The sequence below is a fragment of the Scyliorhinus torazame genome, chromosome 3 (genome assembly GCF_047496885.1).
Source record: "Scyliorhinus torazame isolate Kashiwa2021f chromosome 3, sScyTor2.1, whole genome shotgun sequence".
Lineage (NCBI taxonomy): Eukaryota > Metazoa > Chordata > Chondrichthyes > Carcharhiniformes > Scyliorhinidae > Scyliorhinus > Scyliorhinus torazame.
This window is the reverse complement of record NC_092709.1, coordinates 137047626-137071484: the sequence shown is the minus strand read 5'-3', so window position 1 is coordinate 137071484 and position 23859 is coordinate 137047626. Positions and strand designations below refer to the sequence as shown.

The following is a 23859-nucleotide window of genomic DNA, read 5'->3' as shown; positions in this document are numbered from 1 at the left end:
AGGCAAAGTCAACATAATGATCCAGAAAGTTCCATATCACAAAGTTATTACACAAATAGACTTTATCAGGCTGTCACCTTCAGGTTGCAGGCTTGCACTAATAAATAACATCTTGCTACGTACAGCCAAATTAAATGCCTCACATATGGAATATTTTCTTACTTGCAATTATTTGGTGCAAGTCATGGGAAATCAATTTCTCTGCACCAGTGACCATCCTCTAAAACCACATCCACCACAGTTAAAAGTGGCTTCTTCTTTCTCAGTGGTAGAATTGTAGACCAAGGTTTTAGGAACATAAACAGAAAGTTGGCACATGGACACTATTTTTCCATCATGCTATCTTTAACCAATGATGATCTCCAAGGACATTAAGACATGACAGTCAAAAACACAGAAAAACATTTAGAGGGAAAATTTAAAATACAAGAATGCCAAGCTATGATGGGAGAACTGGAAGCAGTGGATTATAAATGTTCCCAATAGAGCAAGTGCTGAAAAGGTAAAGAGGCTAGTGAGCAAGCTCCAGAGAATGGAGCCAAAGTCACTGATAATGCCACCACCATGAGGCAAAGGAACGAGGAAGATGCAGCCGGTGATAAAAGTCAGAAAGATGCAGGAGGAGATCAAAATCAGGAAGAATGGGGGAGATAAGTACAGTGACGATCTCGATAAAGACAAAGACATAAACTTAAATGCATTTGATGTTATAAGTGAGAATCAAGGAAATGAGAGAAAGAGGATTGAGAAGATGGTAGTACAGCAGCTTGGTTCTGAATAAGAACTGTCACATTAAAATGCCAGAGATGCCCATTCTGTCCAATGTTTTCTCATAAGACATCTTGCCCATTCCAGGTATCCAGGTGAAGAATAGTTAGGAGAACCAACTACAATAGATGGGTCATAAAAAGATGGAAATAATATTTGGAGCTTTGAGATAAAACTGGGGAATAACTACAGTGAATACAATATACTAAATTGCAAACATAACTGAATCACCCCACCCCTAAAGGTGGATGAAAAGTGTCATGGGAGTAACAGTGGAACATTAAAATCAACAAGATGAAGGATAACAGATAAATATAAGCACTGTTCCTGAAAATTTGGAACTGGTATTCAATTAAAAGTAAAATTTCCAGAAAAAAAACATTTAAATTATTTTTTTAAATTTTAAATCGCCAATTATTTGCATTTCTTTTTTCCCCATCACAATGCTCAACATCTAATTCAATCCCAATTGTCACATAAAGCCTTTCAAGCAAGTATCACCAGAGACAATTTATTTTGGTTCATCCTGTTTTGGTAAAATTGTTTCTATATAACTTATGCTCTATTCATCTGGCTGAGAACTGCAAAATTAATCTACTGATAGCAGTGAGCTTTAACAATCATCAAAACTGCAATTCAAATTTAGGCCTGTATTGCAGGGGATTAATGCCTTGCTGCAAGTGAAATTTTTTAATAAATTCATTTTTATTAAGTTGGAAAAATAAACTTTTTCCACTAAATTAGTGTACTAACCACAAACATGAGTACAATGGGTCCCAGGTAAATGATTAGAAAAAAAAATGAAATCATAGCGAGTGACAAGATCCCACGAATCCACCAGTTCTTCCATCTGCAAAACAAAGCATGATTAAAATGACATTTTTCACAAAGTGAATTGAAAAATCCAAGTTTAAACACAGGCAAAAAATAAATTCAATGTTCTTAGAAGTTCCCACTTTACAGTAAACCCTCTGTACAAAATCTGTAAACCTTACCTAAACCGTTAACTATTTCAGCTATACCAAGTAATCATTAGTATCGCAAAATAAACAAAATGAAAATGGGGGCTTTGAATTTGCAACAAAAATCTGAAAGAAAATTTTAAATAATCTCCAATACAATCTCAAAATAAGTAAAAACATAGGATTTGAAGTGCCAAGTCAGAAGACAAGGTGCTGTTCCAAAGGCTTGTAAACTTCATTGCAACAGGAAGCCGCGGGCAAAGATCTAAGTCTGGGAGTGGTGCAGAGAATTAAAATGATTCCGGATTTGGAAGCTCTCGGTTAAACTCCAATTGTAGCAAAATGTTCATCCCATCTGTGTTTAGTCTCTCCAATGTACAGGTGTCCACAGTGAATACAATATACTAAATTGCAAATACAACTGAATCACTTTTTCACTTGGATCCTTGCGCTTGCATGGCAAAGCCCTGTGGGAAGGGCGTTAGATTGAAGAGTGATGAAGGAGAAGAAAAAATGTGTTTGGTGTGGTATTACATTGGAGGTGGGAAATGGCACAGGGTAGAGACTGGTAGGAGGGCAAATAAGGGAAACACTATTATCTGGGAGGGAATGCAAAAGATGAAAGAACTGCAGAAAATAATCAATGGGCCCACCAACAATGATGCAAGGGAATGTGGCATCATCAGAACAGATGTGACAGAGAACCAAAGAAACTGGGAGAATGAAATAGGGTCCTTAGAAAAAAGTGGGGTGGGAGAAAGTGCAGTTAAGGTAACTGTGGGAGTCATGGGCTTTACAGAAGACACTGGTCAATGGCTATCTCCATAAATGGAGACAGCAAAATCACGGAAGGAAAGGAAAGACAAAAGCCAAATACTGCAGATGCTGGAAAAACTCAGCATGTTTCAGGTCTATGACCATTCATCAGTTTTGACGATCTCTTGCTCTACTTCTATAGAACCAGAATCCCTACAGTGCAGAAGGAGGCCATTTAGCCCATCGAGTTTGCACCAATCGTCTGAAAGAACACTCTACCTAGTCCCACTCCCCTCTCCCATCTCTGTAACCCCAGCTAACCTACACATCCTTGGACACCAAGGGGCAACTTAGCATGGCAAAACCACCTAACTGCACATCTTTGGGCTGTGGGAGGAAACCAGAGCATCCAAAGAAAACCCATGTGGACACGGGGAGAAAGTGCAAACTCTACACATAGTCAGGCAAGGCCAGAATTGAACCCGGGTCCCTGGCGCTGAGAGGCAGCATTGCTAACCACTGTGCTGCCCACGAGGGCTTCCCATTGAGTTCCCCCAGCAACAGCCTAGTCCACTTCTCAATCATTAACACACCCGTCCCTTTCCCGTGACACATTCTCATGTGATCTCAGGAAGTTCATGACCTGCCTTTTGAATCCTCTATCCACAATCAAACACTCTATGCAGGAGAACTTTCTTCAATTTAATGGACTGATTCACTCCTCATAATTTGATCTCCACCACATTGGACCTCTTCAATCTGGAAAAGTGACCCTGACCTGTAATTTTAATTCTCCACCCCACTCCCACATGTACCTTTTGTCATCTGTGCAATGAAGTCAACACAAGCTGGAGGAACAGTGCGTCATTAGTACTTTATAGTCTTCAGGGCTCAACACTGAATTCAACAATTCATATCATAACCTTTGCTTCCATTTTGTGGATTACAGCAGTTAGTGTTGATTCAGTCATTCCCATTTACATTTCCTCTACATTCATCTTGTTTTTTTAACCTGTCTCATTACTATTTTGTTTTGTCCTGCATCATTATCATTTTAGTGATTTAATCTTTCCTGTCTCTCACTCTATAAACAGACCTTCCGTTTTGAGCTTCCCTATCTCAACCAGCTCTGTACTTAGTTAAAACTTAATACATCTTTAACTTTTACAGTTTTGACAAAAGGTCATCAGCTTGAAATATTGGATTGGATTCTGGATTTGTTCATTGTCACATATACCGAGGTACAGTGAAAAGTATTATTCTGCGTACAGTTCAGACAGCTCATTCCATACATGAAAAGAAAATACATTGGGTAAAGATAGAATTAACAGTGCAGAAGGTGGCCTTCGGCCCATCGAGTCTGCACCGGCTCTTGGAAAGAGCACCCTATCTAAGCGCACACCCCCACCCTATCCCCGTAACCCAGTAACCCCACCCAACCCAACCATTTTGGACACCAAGGGCAATTTAGCATGGCCAATCCACCTAACCTGCACATTTTTGGTCTGTGGGAGGAAACCTGAGCACCCAGAGGAAACCCACGCAGACACTGGGAGAAAGTGCAACTCCGCACAGACAGTGACCCAAGCCGGGAATCGAACCCGGGACCCTGGAGCTGTGAAGCAACTGTGCTAACCACTGTGCTGCTGTGCCCCCTCACATTGTGCTACCGTGCCCGTATAAAATACACAATATAAATACATAGGCACAGGCATCAGGTGAAGCAAACAGGAGTGTAGAGAAGATGTGTGGAGAGATCAGATCAGTCCATAAGAGGAATCTGTTAGTGTGTGTTCTCAGACTTTTCTATCTCCTGCCCAATGGAAGAAGTTGGAAGAGTGAATAAACCAGGTGGGAGGGGTCTTTGATTATGCTCCCGCTTTCCCAAGGCAGCAGGAGGCAGAGTCAATGGATGGGAGGCGGGTTTGTGTGTCGGACTGGGGGATGTTCACAACACTCTGTAGTTTCTTACGTTCTTGGCCTGAGCAGTTGCCATACCAGGCTGTCATGGCGAATTTCTTAACTTCTCCACATTTGCTACTTAACCTACTGTTTCGAGCATTTTCTGTTTTTATTTGAGAAAATTCCTTGGGATAACGAAACAGCAAAGTATGCATTCTTTCAGTATCAGCTAGATTTTCAGCAACTGGATCAAAGATACATAGACGTTACAACATAAACCGATAACCCAGACAACAACTTCAGATCAGTATTTATCCTAGTTTTCATTAATTTACTTAACATGTTCCCATATCCTTTCAAGACCTTTTACTTCACCCATATATCTAATTAAATTTTGAATTCTGGCAGTTTCTGTCTCAATCACCAGTCCTGAAGTGAATCCCACAGACTCTCAACTCAGGTTTTTTTAATATCTGCTATATTTAATATAGTAGTGAGGGCTACTGTAAACCATCTGCTTCTGTCTACTCTGTTCCATTGTCTCATAATTTAAAACAGCCATCATCCCTTAAAGGCCATTGTTCTAATGAGAAGGATCTATGATCTGTATTTTGTTATACCTGGTGAATGTGTGCACTCCTACACTGTAGAGCCTAATACTGCACACAGTACTGTTAACTGAAATCTTGGGCTGGATTCACTGATTTTGAGACTATGTCCCCACGCCGTCGTAAAAACTGTGGACTTTCACGTGAGAAAAACTGGCGTGAAAGAGTCACATATTCTTAGCCCTGCAGGGGGCTAGCAGTGAACCAGCGTAAAACTAGCAGCTTTTGCTGCAGATATGGGACCCAGCGCCACGCCACGTAGTGCCCCCGATCAGCAGCACACCTGGCCTTGATCGCCCAGCCGCGTACAAGGCCCCCCTCCCTTGCCCTCCGATCGGCCCGCCCCCGACCAGGGCGGCCGCAGACTCAGTCCGCAGCCGCCAGGCTAGTATCCCGACCGGCAGGACCATATTAGATCCACGCCGTCGGTACTTCGGCTGTTCGGGGGTGGAGAATGGCGGGGCGGGCCTCCAGCAATGGCCGCAGGTAAGAGATATGCGGCGCGGCATACTTCCTGGGTACGTTGCTTTTCGGGGCCTGGAGAATCGGGGAACCGGCGCCGATCGCGATTCCATGCAGGGAAATGGATTCTCCGCCCTGGCGCCGGTCACGATTTCGTGCCAGGGTGCGGAGAATCCAGCACCTTGTGTTTCATAACTGCTCATCAGGACTATGTGGCTATTCTATGCATTTCTATACCTCCTATAGTAAACCCTAAAATTCAATCAGCTTTCACTTTTTATATTAAATAGCCTCATTGACCTGAATTTTGGTACTCCATCCTAATGTTTTGTTGCGTGGCTCAGTGTCAAATTTTGTTTTGTAGCATTCTTGCGAACCACTTTGGAATATTTGGGAAGATGGGCAAGTGCTGTGTCAATACAAATTGGTTTGTTACAAAATGTGAGTCTTATTTTTAACCAGAAATGGATGTTATATTTATCCGGAAGGTCTGAACAGGCCAAGACTTTTCTTTCTGATAAAGACATGGGTGAGAGATCTTGTTCAAAAAGGATGTAAGAATAAATCCTGCAGGTGTTGCTCTTTTTAGCCTTAGTTTATTACCTCTAATTCTGTCACCTTTGCTCACGAGTCGCCAGGTATCTTTCTGATACCACGTGGTTCAAGTCCAGGTAATGATTAATAATGCAACACACCGCTTAGTAAGAATTAAATCAACGGTCATTTATTATATACAGCAATTAATACTTATACAATAATGCTACTTATAGACTAACATCTACAACTAACAGGCCAGTACTTAACTTTAGGAATGGCCCACCAGGTCAGGGAAACGAATAGTCTTTCGAATTGGTCCTGAGCCCGCGGGATTCAAAGGCTGATATAGGTCGATGGTTAGGAGTGTCTATCGGGTAGCGATCGCTGGAGTCAAACTTACGGTTTTCTTTATCGAAGGTTCCGAGCAGGAAGAGAAGGGTCGAGCTGAATTTGGCCCTTATTCTTATAGTCCCCAGGGGCTTCCCGCCTCTCGGGGCGGACCTTGACCCTGGTTCCAAGTGATTGGACTTGGTCCCAATCACTTGGTTCGATGTGCTCCAATAATGGGGAGATTCCTTGATCGGGGGGTGGTCGCCCACCTTTCTTTGTGTCAGCCTCTCCGGACGACGAGAGGTCTGGAGTAGCTTTATGTTGCTAATGTGTAGCGATTGTTCCTGGGGATAGCTGCTTACGATGCAGATGGCTGGGTTGTTGTGATGTTAATGGCTGCAGGTATCGATCTGTCTGGATTCCCCCAGAGGCGAATACACTGTTTTACCTGCAGCCGTCCGTTTGAGTCCTGTTGGCTGATTTTCCCATCAGCCTCTGCCGTTCGCCATTTTGGATCGGGGTTTGACCAATTTAACCGGGAATCAGCCATTTTATGTGGCTACACAGGGCAGCACGGTGGCACAGTGGCTAGCACTGCTGTCTCACGTGCCGAGGTCCCAGGTTCGATCCCGGCTCTGGGTCACTGTCCCGTGTTTGCGTGGGTTTCGCCCCCATAACTCAAAAGATGGGTAGGGTAGATGGATTGACGACGCTGAATTGCCCCTTAATTGGAAAAAATGAATTGGGCACTCTAAATTTAAAAAGAAAGATAAATCCTGCAACTACAGGTCAGTCAATGTAATGGCAGTGTGGGAAAGCTTTTAGAAATCATAATCTGGAACAAAATTCAGTCAATTGGAAATATGTGAATTAAGGAAAACCAGCATTGATTTGTTAAAAGCAACCAATGATCAATTAACTTGACTTTAGTTTCTTGATGAGGGAACAGAAAAGGCTGATGAAGATAATGTGGTCAATGTGGATTTCCAAAAGGTTTTAAGTGCCACATCATAAAGTTATCAACAAATTTGACACCCATGGTATGAAAATGGCAGTGGCAACACTAATACAAAATTGGGTAAAGAACAGGAAACACACATTAGTGATGAACAGTTGTTTCTCAAGAGTGTGGGAAGGTATGTTGTGGATTTCCACAGGGAATATTACTAGGACTGCTGCTTTTCCTGAAACTATATGTTAATGTTCGGACTTTCAAAATTCGCAGATGACAAAATTTCAATATGTTGGGATCATTGAGGAGGATAGTGGTAGACTACAACAGGGCAAATACAGACTAGTGGAATGGGTGGACAAAGAGTACATCAAACTTAATGCACAGTAGTGCAAAGAGGTATATTGTGGTTGGAAGAATGAAGACAATATAAAATAAAGGGTACAACTCTAAAAAGGGTGCAGAAACAGAGTTATATGCACACAAATTATTGAAGGTGACAGGGCAGATCGAGAAAATGGTTAAAAAGATATATGGAATCTGGAGTTTTAGAAATAGAGACATGGAGAATAAAAACAAGGATGTTTTGATGAGCCTTTATAAAACACTGGTTTAGCCCTAACTAGAGTAGTATGTCCAATTATAGACACCACACATTAGGAAGGATGTGAAGACTTTTGCAGAAAAGATTTACAAGAAGGGCTCATGTGGACAGATTGCAGAAGCTTGAGAAAAGGTGGAGATAAGATTTGTAGTGATCTGCATATCTGTATGTATATAAGGGGTTAATGTACAGAAGTAACAGCTAAGTAATCACTAGATTGGCAGCACTAGTGATGGGTATAAAAGAACTAGAGATGGGTAGAAAAGACAGACTCAAACCAAGTTCCTGCCTCTTCATGTGTGCAGTGACTAGTAACCAGAGGTAGAGAGAGATATCTTGTTTATTTAATCTCTAGTTTAGTTGTTGAAGAGGGAACAAACTCACAGTTTATTTGTTAACGTTACTCAATAAATAATTTGCTTAAATTGGAAGACTTTGAGTGTTAATGAACATCGAGTAAAGGATCATCTTGGTAAGAAGCAAATGAGTAACATATATTACACAAGGTAATATAATAAGATTTAATAAAACTGTTCAAAACCATGAAGGGTTTAAACAGAGCAGATGAAAAGTAATCAATCCTATTGGCAGAAACAGAGAACACAGGTTTAGGGTGACGAACCAAAGGTGACATGAAGAAAAACATTTTTTTTAAAAAAAAAAACAAGCAAGTATTTAGGAGCTGAAGATACTGTCTGGAAGCAGATTCAACTGTGGCCATCATAAGGGCAATAGGTTAGCACCTGGAGTGAGAATAATCTTCACTACAATTAGAGAAGAAACATTTACCCCTTCCATGACCACCTCAAGAAGGATATATTGGCCTTGGAGGGAGTTCTATGTAGAATTACTGCCTGTTGGGCAGTCTAGAACTGGAGAGCATAATTAAAAATTAGAGCCAGCAGACTCTTCAGAAGTGACGTTTGTTGTAAGGTTACATGTTGTCTCATGAAGAGGTTTAGAGGCTTGTATGGTTCAACCAACACATAACTATATGTGTATATACAGGATGCAGTTCTTACTAGGTGCTGACATTTACCAGACTAACTACTACACTCCTATGACTCTGTTCACATCAAAATGCAGGCGTTAATTTTTTTTTCCCCGTCCCACACTAACCCTCAAGTTCCGAACAGCCTAATATTACAACATTAGGAAACACTTCTACATACAACGATTGTAGAAGTCTAGAATCTTCTTTTGCAAACAGCAATTGTTGCTAGATCAATTGCTTATTTTAAATCTGGGATTGACAGTTTTTTGTTACCTAAACATATTAAAGGATGGGGGAACAAAGCCAGATATAGGAAGTTAGATCACATTCAACCATGGTCTCAATAATGACAGTCGGATCCGCACGAGAGGCTAATGGCCTTCTCCTGATCTTATTTCATGCAAAATGAACTAGGTCATGATGGTTGCAACATATGAAGCATGAATGTGACTGACTTATTTGGATGTTTTTACACCAGCAATGACTTTGGAAGAGCTTATATATGTGTATTTGGTGATGAACCTAATGGAAGCAGATTGAAATAATATAGTTAAATGCCAGAAGTTCTCGGACGATCATGCACAATTCCTAATTTATCAGGCCTCTCGCTGCAGTTAGGAAGCTAATTATGGATCCACGAGCCAATAAAGGATTGTTACCTAAACTCAAGACCATTAGCACAGTTTGTTATTGGAACCCAGGAGCACTAGCAATGTGCACTACTTGAACTTAGGAGTGTTGGTATTAGGCCTTGCCTCACAATGATTTGATGAAATTACACAAAAACATGTAGGGTAACTTGAATGCAGTGTTGTGAGACTGCAGCTTGACTAAGTCAAATTACAATTCCCAGCACGGGTGATCATTGTCCCGGCATTTCCTGGTGATATCAATATAAAATCTTTTTAATGATAATGGGTGGTGTATTAAATACAGCTAACACCAAACTAAGTACAAGACAAATTACATGCAAAATAAAGCTCTCTCTATTTTAAAACATTTCTTAACTCAGCTTCAAGCATGGGAGAGGGTACACAAGACTTCTCTACAGCTGTGCAAGAGAAATTATCTAATGGCAAATTTAAATATTATTTTCCCCTCAGCTTTTCTATTGCATGTGCGTAGCAAAAAAAAGGATGCTTCCCAATGGATGTTTACTCTGCCTGTTCTATTTTCCCCGAATGCAAGGTCATGTGACAGAGTTTGCCCAAGGGAAAAGGCCACTTGGTCGCCAGTGATCCCTCAGCTTACACTGAGCTTCTGAGGCAGATTGGAGGCCTCCACAGAGGGCTCTGTCTTTCCAAACTACTTGGAGCAATGCACTGTCCAGGAGGAAACCATCACCCACACTTGCTTGGCTTATTCCTGGGGAACACAGCCAACTTGCCAACTGCTGCCAGTTTCCTAAAAACGTGACACTGCAGCGGGGATGGTTTTATTGTATCTGGAGGAGCAGGAACTCCACGGTTCCAACTCACTGATCTCAACTGCTAACTTTGGGCTGTGGACAAATGGGAGTTTGTGGAGTAAGGGATTGGAATAACTGTGCTTTCGGCAACAAAGAATATATAATATTTCAATGGAAAAAGGTAATTTTGGTTTATCCAACTTTGGAGTGCACAAAGGTTTGCCATTAAGGGCAGAATTTTGGGTGGGGAGGACAAATCAGGGTTGAATTGGGGGTAACAATCATGCATGTGTGGGAAACAGTCACCCAACAATGATTTGCCTTGAATTGACCAATTACTGGCCAGAGAACAGGCTCACCTACCAATTAAGGACAGCAGGTATGCAAATAGAAGGCCCCATTAGCAGTGAAGGACAGAAAGCTTTAGTTCAGGTAAGGGAAGAGAAGGCACCTCTATCTTGAGGCACCATCTCTCCAACTTCTGAAATCTTTTATTTAAAAAAATCCCATCAGCAGCTGGGACAAGAGTACAAAGGGGGCAGTGTGCAGCTGCAGCTGTGGCTGTGGCCAGGCAGGCAGGACTTCAAAGCCTGCCTAGAGGATTTTCACAGCCCTGTGCTCACCCCTATCCGGGGCCTAAAATACTGTCCGAAAATTCAGATTCTAATTTACTGAGAAACAAGGACTCAAACTATTACTCTAAACGTGCTTATTTTCAAACTAAAAAATCTCATGTCAACATCAAGATATTGCTTATGTTAGTATATATACTATAATTTGTAAGTTTCATTAAATGTTTGGACATTAAAGGCACGGTAGCACAGTGGTCAGCACTGTCGCTTCACAGCTCCAGGGTCCCAGGTTCGATTCTCGGCTTGGGTCACTGTCTGTGCGGAGTCTGCACGTTCTCCTAGTGTCTGCGATGGTTTCCTTCAGGAGTTCCGGTTTCCTCCCACAGTCCAAAGACATGCAGGTTAGGTGGATTGGCCATGCTAAATTGCCCTTAGTGCCCAAAGGGGTTGGGTGGGGTTGTTGGATTGCAGGTATGGGGCGGAGGTGCGGGTTTAACTGGGGTGCTCTTTCCAAGGGCCAGTGCAGAAGCGATGGGCCGAATGGCCTCCTTCTGCACTGTAAATTCTACGTCTATGTCTAAAGGAATAAAATATTAAACCTCTAAGTTGATAGGGATACACAGACAACTGGTAGGTCTGGAAGGGAATTGATTAAATAAACTCTGTGAACCTTTGCTCTGCCATATTAGAGCAACTGTCACATCAACCATGTTGTTTATGGATGGCCAATTAACAGTGGATTAAGAATTTAAATTCTCGTCCTAGGATTTAAATGGGTGAAATGTGCCACCCATTAAGACAAATTGAAGTTGCAACATTGTTCTTCCCTGTTAAAACTTTTGTGCTTAAGGTGAAAGATGTCAGTGCAAACAATGGAACTTCCACTTTGAACAATTAAGTTGTTATTTATTTCCCAACGCTGCATTATTGGCAAGGAGTTTCATCAGCGGAAGCACAATCTATAATGCAAGGTACATGTTGCACATAATCTCCTGATCAAATGGTCGTAAAAATCATACACCCTTGAATTTGCAATGGAGGTTCTCAGCAGGCGGAGCTTTCAATTGAAATTGTGAAACACCACCATTATCAGCATTAAGCACTCAGCATAGCAGTGCCTTGTTGATCAAGGGCCCCTCAACTTTGTCTGAACAGCAATAATTGACTGCAATCTCAGAAGAGGATCTCTAATTGCACCAGAAAAAAAAAATCTATTTTCCCACGCTCACCAAACTTGTGGTTGCCTCTAGAAGACTTAGTAGCTTACAAGCAGTTTCTATTGGAACATAGGTTGCAACTACTATTCTTTTTTTAAATTGAGTACATTAATATGAACAGGCAAGAGTCAATGCCATATTTCTGGACACCTACCGCAGAGGCTAAATTAGGAAACAGGAATGAGGTAATACCAAACTACAGTTTTAAAAGACTGACAATTATGAGTGGAAGTAACAAGTCTAGTAAAGAATCAGTTAGAGTAGGGTATTGTGAAATTAATGTTGTTGCCTACACAGCATATATAGTGCCTCAACATAATAAGACATTCCAAATCACTTCACAGAGGCATTATAAAACAAAAGTATGACACCAAGTCACATTCGGTGATATTAGGGCAGATGATCAAAAGCTTGATGCTAAGAAGTGCCTTTAAAGATAGAGAGGAGGAGAGATCAAGGGAAGATATTCCAAAACAGGGCCTATGCAGCTGAAGTATGGCCACCAATAATGCAGCAATTAAAATCAATTAAAGGATTTAAAAAGAGGCCAGAAATAAAGGAGCACAGCTATATCAGAGGACTGGCGGACTGGAGGAGATTGTGGAGATAAAGAAAGACCAAACTGTGGAGGGATTTGAAAACAAGGCTCAGAATTTTACACACAGTTGTAGGGAGGAAGTACATCCACAGCAATTTACAAGGGTGGGGAAGATCAAATTTAAAGAAGAATTTAACATATTGATATCAAGAAAGATTGGATGGAGAAACCGAGGTGAGAGGAATTGGCCATCAGGCAACACGCTTTTTCTTGGTTACTGTCCAGGATTCAAAACAGGTGATTTTGGAAGGGCTTTCAAAGACATGGCAGAATTAAAATTCTGGATGACCTTTGACTTTAGGAACAGCTGGGGATAATAGAAATGTTTACCACAAACATTTGTAAGTAGCTTTAATAATGGAGGTTAAAGAATACAGAGATGTCAAAATAGATTGAAAAAGGATTCTGCTTAGAATTTTCAGAATTCCAACGACCAAAATGACTTTCATTGCAACAGCTGATGAAAGAATATTATGCTAAATGGCTGCACTATGAAATCCATTTTTTCTCATTCTACCCCCTATACTCCCTCTTTTAGCTTCCTTACATCACACAACAATTCTATAACTGGAGGTGGAATGGGGTGGTGGTGGGGGACAGACAGGGTGACAGGCAAACTACTTCTGCCACTAGGAGATACATATTGGGAGTGACTTGCTCTATGTATCAATGGAGAAAAAATGGAATTGCCTAGTTGTGACAAATCCAAAGGAGATGATTACAGACTCACCATGTGGAATAGTTTTGGGATCATCTATTCCTCACTCTTTGAATTTCTGGCTTCTGCCACATTGTTAAGAGGAGGCAATTAGGTTTGGTAGTTTTCCACAAAAGAGGGTTTTAAATACATATTAATACATTTCATACACACCAAATTAAAATAGTACCTTGACGATAACCCCGATAGGGCCTTATTGAATACTTCTGGAGTGCTGTCATTTGAGGCTGGAACATCAGGAATATCCGAATCAGATTTCAAATCTAGATCACCATCAACTTCCAGCCCAGCTTTATCATCAACATCAACCTCCTAGATTGCAAAACCAAATAAATTAATTGGCAATGTATTGTTTAAAGAAAAGTTTTATTTTTAAAATATGGCATATAGAACAATTCAAAATTTCTCAAATCTTGGAGACTGTGTCAGCCGTGACTCAGTTGGCAATACTTCTGCTTCAGATATCACAAGGTCTGGGGCAGCATGGTGGCACTGTGGATCGATCCCGGCTCTGGTTCACTGTCCGTGTGGAGTTTGCACATTCTCCCAGTGTTTGCATGGGTCTCACCCCCACGACCCAAAGATGTGCAGCATAGGTGGATTGGCCATGCTAAATTGCCCCTTAATTGGAAAAATAATTAATTGGGTACTCAAAATTTTTTTAAAAAGGGGTCACAAGGTCAGAGTTCAAGATCCACTCCGAGGCTTGCGCACAAAAATGAAGGCTGACTGTCTAGTACAGAATTGAGGTGGTGCTGCACTGTATAAAATACCGCCTTTTGGAAGAGATATTAATCACAAGCCCGGTTTGCCTACTCAGGTGGATATAAAAGAATCTATGTACAGTATTATTTACACAAGAATGGAGTAATCCCCAATTACCTGGCCAATATGTACTGCTTAATTATCACAAAAACAGACTGTCTAGTCATTAACATATTGCTGTTTGGGGCGGCATGGTGGCGCAGTGGTTAGCATTGCTGCCTCACAGCACCGAGGTCCCAGGTTCGATCCCGGTTCTGGTCACTGTCCGTGTGGAGTTTGCACATTCTCCCAGTGTCTGCGTGGGTCTCACCCCCACAACCCAAAGATGTGCAGGTTAGGTGGATTGGCCACGCTAAATTGCCCCTTAATTGGAAAAAATGAATTGGGTACTCTACATTTAAAAAAAAAAAATGTTTTTAAAACATATTGCTGTTTGGTGAGTTTAGTTGTGCGCAGTGTATTACAACACAGTAACTACATTTCAAGAGCTTCTGAAAATGCATTTCTTTCTGATCATCAAATCTGCACTGACCCTCTGAAAGAGCACCCTCCCTAGGCCCACTCCCTCGTCCTACCACCGTAACCCCACCTAATCTGCACATCTTCTTCTGCACTGTAGGGATTCTATGGATAATAGTCTGTGAGCAAAGCACATGTTTAAAGAGATGAAGATTAGAAATGATGATCTATCAAAAGAGTTAAGGAAGGGGCACTCATACAGCATTAAAGTAAAGTAAAGGAGAGCTGAATTAATACAATTTAGGAAACGATACAATAATGTGTCATGCATTACAAGTCAACAAATAGACAGATGGAATCTACAGATAATTTAGGGAAATGTGCAAGAACAAGCCAATAATATTGGGTGATATAAAAATTTGTAATGCATGGTCCATCCTATGTTCCACAGTTCCGGTACTATGTGACACAGTAGATTTGCAGAATGGGGAAGCTTTTCAGTTCTGGGACCCTAGTTGATAACACAAGTTTTACTCTATGACTGAAAAGGTCAATTGTGAAAGGGCTCTGGTAAATTCCAACTTCAGTTTCCTGTGGCTACTATCAAAACACTAACAAATTCTCAGCTTCACTCAAGGGTGTGCTCCATTGGCTGATATGGAAAACAAACAACTTGTAGATTTAATTGAACACCTGAGCAGAAAAATCTCTCAACACATGGACAGTCGCATGATACATTACATGTTGAAACACTACATGTTGAAAGCTTTCAATTATTTAGTTGTTAATTCTGTTTATAAAAATCCAACTTGAAGACCAGAGGAATTATTGTAGAAATATAGCCCAATTTACACAGAATACTGGGCAAGAAATTGAAAAGCTCATGAATTCTAATGTAAAATTCCGAAGAGTGGGGACAATATTGGAAAGGAAAACATTGTAGAGATACAGGGCAGGATTCTCTGATTTTGAGGCTATATCTGGAGAAAGTGTCTAGTTTTACAATGAAAACGACGGCGCCGCCACCACATCGATGCTCCGTCCGGTGGGGGGCTAGCAGCCGCGCCACGTGAAACTCCCGGCATGCCCAACATTAACGGCCAAAGAAGTGCCGGGTCCGTGGCCGCGTATGCACACGGCGACGACCTGCAGCAGTTGCGTCGTACAACATGGTGCCGGCCACGCACATAGGGCGGTCAAATAGTGTCCCCCTGGACACCCCCTCGCCACCCCCCCCCCACTCCTTGTCGAACACCCCCTGCCAGCAGCACAGCTCCCGTCTGACTGTGGCAGCACTAGGCACAGTCCACAGCCGGCATACCGGGTTTACGAAAACTCAGACCACACACGACCCGCACGGTCAGGAACTCGGCCCATCGGGAGCGGAGCATCGGGGAGGGCCTCAAAGCGACGCGCTGACGCCATCGCAACAGTGTGCGCCTCGATGACGCCGATTTGGAGGGGGTGGCGTATCCGAAAACGGCACTGGCCCCGATTCTTATTACAAACGGGGATTCTACACCCTATCACCGAATACGATTTCGGCATCGGGCAATGGAGAATCCCACCCAGCTATCGAAAAACTGGAATTCTCCGACTAAAGACAAAAGCATCTTCAATAGGAAGGAGGGTGGTGCCAAGGGGAAAGAGAGAAAGCCTTACGTGGAAAATCGCGAATCTGTTTGGAACCAGGGAGTTGAAATTTCTTCGACAGTTCCTTAAAGCTGGCAAACCTTCCCTCCACAAATAAGTCCCCAAACCTCTCCAAACCCTTCCCCTCCCATGACCTAAAGATAGACTCCAAACACACTGGTAAAAAGAGGTGATTATTACGGGGTCAACATAGACATGGAACTAAGTTTAAAATGCTGTCTGAACTGCTTTTAGATTCTCAGAGTGGACACCACCACCGGAGGAAAACCTTGTTGGAGAGAATGACTACGATGCTGTTTACTAATGCACCAAGACTTAGAACCCTTACAGAAACTCACCTCCACTTGCCCCCATTTAATCCCGGGTCATTTCGGGGAGGCAGTGGTGTAGTAATATTATCGCTGGACTAGTAATCCAGAGACCCAGAGTCATGCTCTGCGAACCTTGGTTCGAATCCCGCCATGACAGATGGTGAAATTTGAATTCAATAAAAATCTGGAATTAAAAGTCTAAAGATGAACATGAACCCATTGTCAATTGTCTGTCAATTGTCATAAAAACCCATCTAAATCTGTCGTCCTTAGTTGGTCTGGCCTACATGGGACTTCATATCCACAGCAATGTAGTTGACTTTTAAATGCCCTCAGGGATGGACAATAAATGCTGGCCCAGCCAGCGATGCCCACATCCCATGAATGAATAAAAACACTAAACCATCCCCAGTACGTGATGTGGAGATGCCGGCGTTGGACTGGGGTGAGCACAGTAAGAAGTCTTACAACATCAGGTTAAAGTCCAACAGGTTTGTTTCGAATCACTAGCTTTCGGAGCGCAGCTCCTTCCTCAGGTACCTTTTGGCTGCCAAATAATAAATAAATTGGGTAAAGCCAAATCTCCTATCTCTCTGGACAAACGCCCTATCCATCCTTGGATCTTACACACCCAAATAAAAGAAGGCACTAATTTATTAATCTTGACAAAGAAGGACTTGGGGAGAATAATGGGGAGACATTGAAAAATAAATCAAAATCTCAGGCACACATTCATCTTAGACTCTGCCTGCCAGGGACAGAGGGAAGTTATCCCACTTCTGTAACTCAGACTTAACCCCATTAACCAGACTAGTATAGTTTAATTTATGGAACGAGGCCCAATCGTGGGCCACTTGGATTCCCAGATAACGAAAGCTAGAACTGTCAAAGAGAAACGGCAACATCCCAGATGGGCTCCCTACCTCGGGAGGTTAACCGGAAAGTATTTGACTTTCCCAATTCAACTTATTCCCAGAGAAGGAGCAAAAGTTCCCAAGCAGCTTCATTATATCATCCATAGTGAATACTGGTTCCATAATATAAAGAAGGTCATCCACATACAATGACACCCTATGTTCCACCCCTCCCCGATTTATCCCCCTCCACTAACTGGAGGATCCAAGTACTGAAGCGGAGGCAATGGACATCCCTGCCTCGTGCCCCTATTCAACGATAAATAACCCAACATCACAGCATTAGGGATCCTGTACAATAGACGAATCTGGGATATAAACATTTGTCCAAATCCAAACCTCTCGAGAATCTCAAAAAGATATCCCAACTCCACCCTATAAAATGCTTTTTCAGCATCCAGGGAAACATCTGGCATTGAAGAAGGGAAGAGAACAACCAGCGTCTTTTGGCCAACAAATCACCTCTGGAAGGCAGGTCTCCAACTGCTGTGCCAGCACCTTTGCAAGCAACTTAGCTTCCACATTTAAAAGCGAAATAGGTCGGCCCGATCAACATTCTGTAGGTTCATTATCTTTCTTAAGGATCAGGGTAATAGAGGCCTGCGTAAGTGTAATGGGCAACGAACCCCGGGACAAGTAGTCGTTAAATATGTCTAAAATTAGAGGGACTAACTATTGTGCAAACCTCTTATACAACTCAATGGAGAAACCATCAGGGCCAGGAAATTTACCGCCTGCATCAACCCAATACATTTCCTTTCCTCAGAGCCCAATGCGAATTCCAACTCTTCCCGCCTCTCATTTAAGTGTACTTACCCGGTTGGACCCAGTATGCTCACTCCTTCTGCGATGCTCTGCCCCTCTCAGGTGGAAGTCACGCAGGTACAAATTACAAGTATTCACAAACAGGGACTGGGTGTGGAGGGGGAGCGGGAGGCTAAAAAACACTGAAAAACCATTGAAAACTGTCAGGCTTGCTGGGTGTGGCTGCCCGGGCCAGCACCGGGGAGCGACTTAGTGCGGAGTCCATGGACTCGTATGGTTTCTCTTCTCCTCCCACTTACGCACACCCCCCAGGATCGGGGTGTCCTGGCTCAGACTGTCATTGCAGCAGTATATGTCTTTTAAACGCCCACCTCTTTGGTGCTTCTTACAGGCTTCCGGCTCACCCTGCAGAGAGCTGTTTGTATTCTTTGAATGCTCAGAAGGCCTCTGGCCATCTGGAATCCCACCCAGGCTGCCCCTCTGCATACTGAAGGATTTGGATTTTCCTCCATTTTGCACTGGTCAGAACAGAACAGATTGTGTTACTTCATTTTGGACAAAACATGCACAGCAAACATAACCTAAGGAGGCTGGCCCCTCTTATCTGCTATGTTCACGCTCAGGAGTAGCTCATGGCCATTTGACATTACTGCTCATGAACAGTTGTTGTTCTGTTTACCTTTAGAAATAATTTATGGTTTTCTGACAGAAACTTCATTAATTTTTGCCTCAGCAACATCTGTCCGGTTGGCCAATGGAGATAGCTCAAGAGGCAACAGACAAGGATCTCCACTAGAGACAGTGGGCAGGATGCTCCACCCCGCCGTGCCACATTTCTGCCTCACCACGCCGGCGGATACTCCGTTACGCCGGCCGGTCAATGTGGGGTAGCCCCACGCTGCCGGGAAACCCCCGAAAAGCGGAGCATCCCGCAGGCGGAGAATCCCACCCAACGTTTGCGGGATAAGTGTTATCTGAATGGCCTAGCCGAATGAGATTTTCATTAAATCAAAAGGCTGCTTATGATGCCCATTGATTCAAGGCCTGAGACAAGGCCTGAGACTATGTGAACAAAGGACAGACAATTATCACAGGAGTGTTAATCCGTCAAGGCAACTGGACTGTCCGCTTTTGCGATCAGCTGAAACAGTAATTAGTGAGGACTTGTGATATCAGAGACCTACACCTAAGTGGTACAAAGGAGTAATTACTTTTGATTCTATTGGACTCTGTAACAGTATATGGGTAACTTGTAATGACACAAATTTCAGCTATCGTTATTATTTGACACTATGTATTAACTAAACCTATGTCAGCAGTAGTGTAGAAGGCCTTAATATAAACTGTGATTAATGCCATACATTTATGTTATGAATTCACTCTGTATAACCTTTATAAATGGTAATCATGGATACACACTTGTATTAAGGACACCCCTTGTGTAATCTTAAGTATAATTTGTATTATAATCTAATACACCAAGCATTATAAAATATTCTGTGAATTGGGAGTGATGATCATATTATATCCTTTGTATTATAAGTAAAATGGTTCATGGCAGCTTTTAGGTTCACAGTAAGAAATTAGTTGGGGCCTCAGATAAGAGCGAGGCGGACTCTTTGTTTTCGTAAGAATCCAAGCTGCTGGCATTAGCTGTTACCGGAGGAGAGGAATTGGAAGCCAGAAATTCCTCACCTATAGGATGAAGGAGTCTCCGGCTGGCAAATATCTAGAAGCAGGACCTATTACCAATTCTAAAGGTCACGGGAGACGAAGGATAATAGCGTCACCATGGAGATTTTAAGGGTCTTGAATAAACATTACTTGTTAGGGAAGTGCAAGGCTACGGAATAGTGGGAGGAGCAAAGAGGAGTGATAAGACTGTCTAAAAATGTATCTAAGTTGTGCCCTCACATCTGTAAGCCGAAATGAGTTCTGTCTGACCTGTTATGTGAGGGTTAAGGCAGACCTCTCCTGGCCATTTTACAATCTTTAATAAATCATCTGAACCGAATACAACGCTTGATCCTTGTCCACTTTTCGGAGTCTAACAACACCCTAATTCCCGAGGGCCCCTGAATGAGCTTGGTTACACTCATCAAGGGGATGAGCATGGCCAAGCTTATTCTGGGGTCCAGCAGGTGTTGGCACTCCTCAGAAGCACTGCCCCACTGTGAAGGAAGGTGATCATAAGAACATAAAAACTAGGAGCAGGAGTAAGCCATCTGGCCCCTTGAGCCTGCTCTGCCATTTAATAAGATCATGGCTGATCTTTTTGTGGACTCAGCTCCACTTATCCACCGGCTCACCATAACCCTTCATTCCTTTACTGTTCAAAAATCTATCTATCTTTGCCTTAAAGAAAATTCAACAAGGTAGCCTCAACTGCTTCACTGGGCAGGGAATTCCACAGATTCACAATCCTTTGGGTGAAGAAGTTCTTCCTCAACTCAGTCCTAAATCTGCTCCCCCTTATTTTGAGGCTATGCCCCTAGTTCTAGTTGCACCCGCTAGTGGAAACAACCTCCCTGCTTCTATCCTATCTATTCCCTTCATAATTTTATATGTTCTATAAGATCTCCCTTCAATCTTCTAAATTCCAATGAGTATAGCCCAGTCTACTCAGTCTCTCCTCATAAACTAATCCTCTCATCTCCGGAATCAACCTAGTGAATCTCCACTGCACCCTCTCCAGTGCCAAATAAGGAGACCAAAACTGTACACAGTACTCCAGGTGTGACCTCACAAGCCTATACAGCTGCAACATAACCTTCCTGTTTTTAAACTTCATCCCTCTAGCAATGAAGGGCAAAATTCCATTTGCCTTAATTACCTGCTGCACATGCAAACTAACATTTTGTGATTCATGCACAAGGACACCCAGATGACTCTGCACAGCAGCATGCTGCAATTTTTTACTATTTAAAGAATAGTCCTTTGTGCTGTTATTCCTACCAAAATGGATGACCTCACATTTACCAATATTGTAGTCCCGTACTCCATCTGCTAGACCCTTGCCACTCACTATCTATATCCCTCTGCAGACTTTCAGTGTCCTCTGCACACTGGCTCTTCCATTCATCTTGGTGTCATCTGCAAACTTTGACACATTACACTTGGTCCCCAGAGGTCAGAGCTCATCCCAACCAGACAACACCTGCACTGTGGCCTTTGGAGTTCTCTGCCCCTCTCAGGGCAGAGGTCTCACCAGTGACCCCCACCGCTCTGGATCACTAGCTGTCTCCTCCTGGTGAGGCTGGCAGGGCTGACTGTCACCACATCCCAGGCAGTGTTCAGGAGGGCAGTGTTCCACCCTGGAGAAGAGGATGACCCTTCGTTCCTCACAGGCATGGTGCTGTGGTCCACTTGAGCCATCTTGGTGGTTGCAGCGAGTGGGTTGTAAGTGGTGTGCTTAAAAACAGTTCCAGCTACCAGGCTCTTTAGCGCTAACTGCTGCCCCAGCAGTTAGGATGCCCACTGGGCCAGGAATTGCTCTCAATTCGCACCAGCAGAGTGCTGGCCCATTTTCATGTCCTGACTCTCTTACTGAATAGTACCCCCAACGGGAACAGGAACCGCACATGATTCAGTCCCAGCATCAACACTTTAATCCTGTCCCTTGTTGATGAGCTCTTAATTTCGTTATTTGGCTTTACGTGCTTCACAGGGATTGTAGCTCATGCTCATCGTGGATGCAATTCTTTTTATTTTAAAACCAGAATCCTGACATTTCTACAGGTTATTCAGTAAATGGGGTCATGTGTTATCTGAGTACACTCACATACCCAGAGGTGGAATAAGATAATAGACCGTGAAATCAGATATTTCCATGTAATTTGCGATAAAACAGTAGACCCATTTGCTCTATGTATAGGTAACTTAATTATATATCAAATACTTTACAAATGAAAAACAATTATCACAAGAATTCTTGTTACAGGACATTCTTCTGGAAGAAAGCAGAATTAGATAGACAGTACCTGAAGATTCTACTTTTTTAACAAAGTTATATTAGTACAAGCCTTTGCACGATAAATAAAAAATAAACATTCCTCAATTAAATAAAAAAATCATATCAGGATAAGTAAATGGAAATTGAAAAACTGCAGCAAAAAATATAAATATATCCAGTTACAGGTTTGATCCTGTTCTTTTCTTCATTCCAAGATGTTGAATAATCAGAAACAAAGTGAATTTCCTGGATTCTCAGTTCAATGAAGTTCATTTGGTTCAAAAAGCAAGCAAGAGGTATCTGATTAATAGCCATTAAGTATACAGTGCAGTTAAAAAATATATAATTGATATCACTGATGTCTGTGGGATCTTGCTGTGCACACACTAGCTGCTATATTTTCCTACACTGCAATAGTGACTACGCTTGGAAAATCCATCATTAACAGTGATCACTTTGGGACACACTGTAGCAGTAAACTACATAAATGTCGAAATGCTACATCATGATAGCAATAAGTCATTAAAGCTTAATTATGCTTATTACTGCATGCAATTGACCTAATGTGTATATTTATTTAATAATTTACTTATTTGTTATAAAAAGAATTCTGTTCTGCAGGGCCCAGGTGGTTTTAGCAACCAGCAGGTGAAATTGACAAAGAATGTGTTTTTCAGTCTGGGCTAATGCATAGTGGTTTGCTTGGTGAAGTCCCTGGGGAGGTAATGTGCTTTGCAGCCTGCAGAGATCATTTGATTTTTAGCTTGCGGCGATGAGGTCATTGCTGAGTGGAGCCAAGAAAGGCAGAAAATTTGGAGAAGCTTTGTGAGAGCGAAGGTCTGAGTTCTGATCTGCCTGACTCAGAGTCAACAATTTTTTCCAAGTGGGATAGTTAAAAAATGTAATATTTTAAAGCAGAGCAGTATTTTCTGAAGATAAGGAAGAGGCTGAAACTTAGTTGAAGCAGATAGTTGAAGATATTCACGCACAGTCTGAAGGGGTTGCAACTGAAGCTAAATCTGTTTTATAAAGCAAGTATTACTCTTTGCTCTGCTAATTTAAAGATGGATTAAGAACTGTTTCTTTTCCTGTTGTTTAATGGGAAATTGTACAGTTGCGTTAAGGGGTTATTGTAAGCTGTTCTTTTCAGGTGTGAAGTCAAAAGTTTAATATTGTATTCATAATAAACTTTTGTTTTAGAAATACAAAAGCGTTATTATTTCATGCAATCACTCCTGTAACGAATAATTCCTTACGCAGTCTTAAAATAAACTAAAATATTGGGGTTTCAGTCCAGTATCCTAGCCACTGTTGGCGGTCTGGTCAAGGATTGTAATAGATACTGCTTATCCTTCCCTACTACATGCACAATTGGAGCTGCTGGATACTGACTGGGTTAGCTTTCTTCTGCTGGCCTGGCGGGGTCAATCCAATCATTCAACCTGACCACGTCACCTTGCCTCTCCATACAGTGCTAATATTCCCACTCGTGGATGTGCTGCTTCACATTTTATACGTTAGTTGATAAAATGCTAACTACATATGCATACACTAAGTGAATCAGTACTGAGATCATGTGCCCAAAAGTGTCTCATGCTCACTTGATCCAAAATGCCTTTAGCTGCATCTGGATTCCCAAACGTATTTGCTAA

General features: G+C 42.2%; 1 protein-coding gene across 1 annotated transcript in view; it reads right to left on the bottom strand.

The window, feature by feature from the left end:
- Positions 1-23859, bottom strand: part of cds1 (CDP-diacylglycerol synthase (phosphatidate cytidylyltransferase) 1) — a 165170-nt gene that overhangs the window by 76481 nt on the left and 64830 nt on the right. The window contains exons 2-3 of the mRNA XM_072496250.1: positions 13558-13700; positions 1522-1618 (exon numbers count right to left, since the gene is read on the bottom strand). Of these exons, the coding sequence (XP_072352351.1) occupies positions 1522-1618; positions 13558-13700 (240 nt within the window). The remainder of the gene's footprint in view (positions 1-1521; positions 1619-13557; positions 13701-23859) is intronic.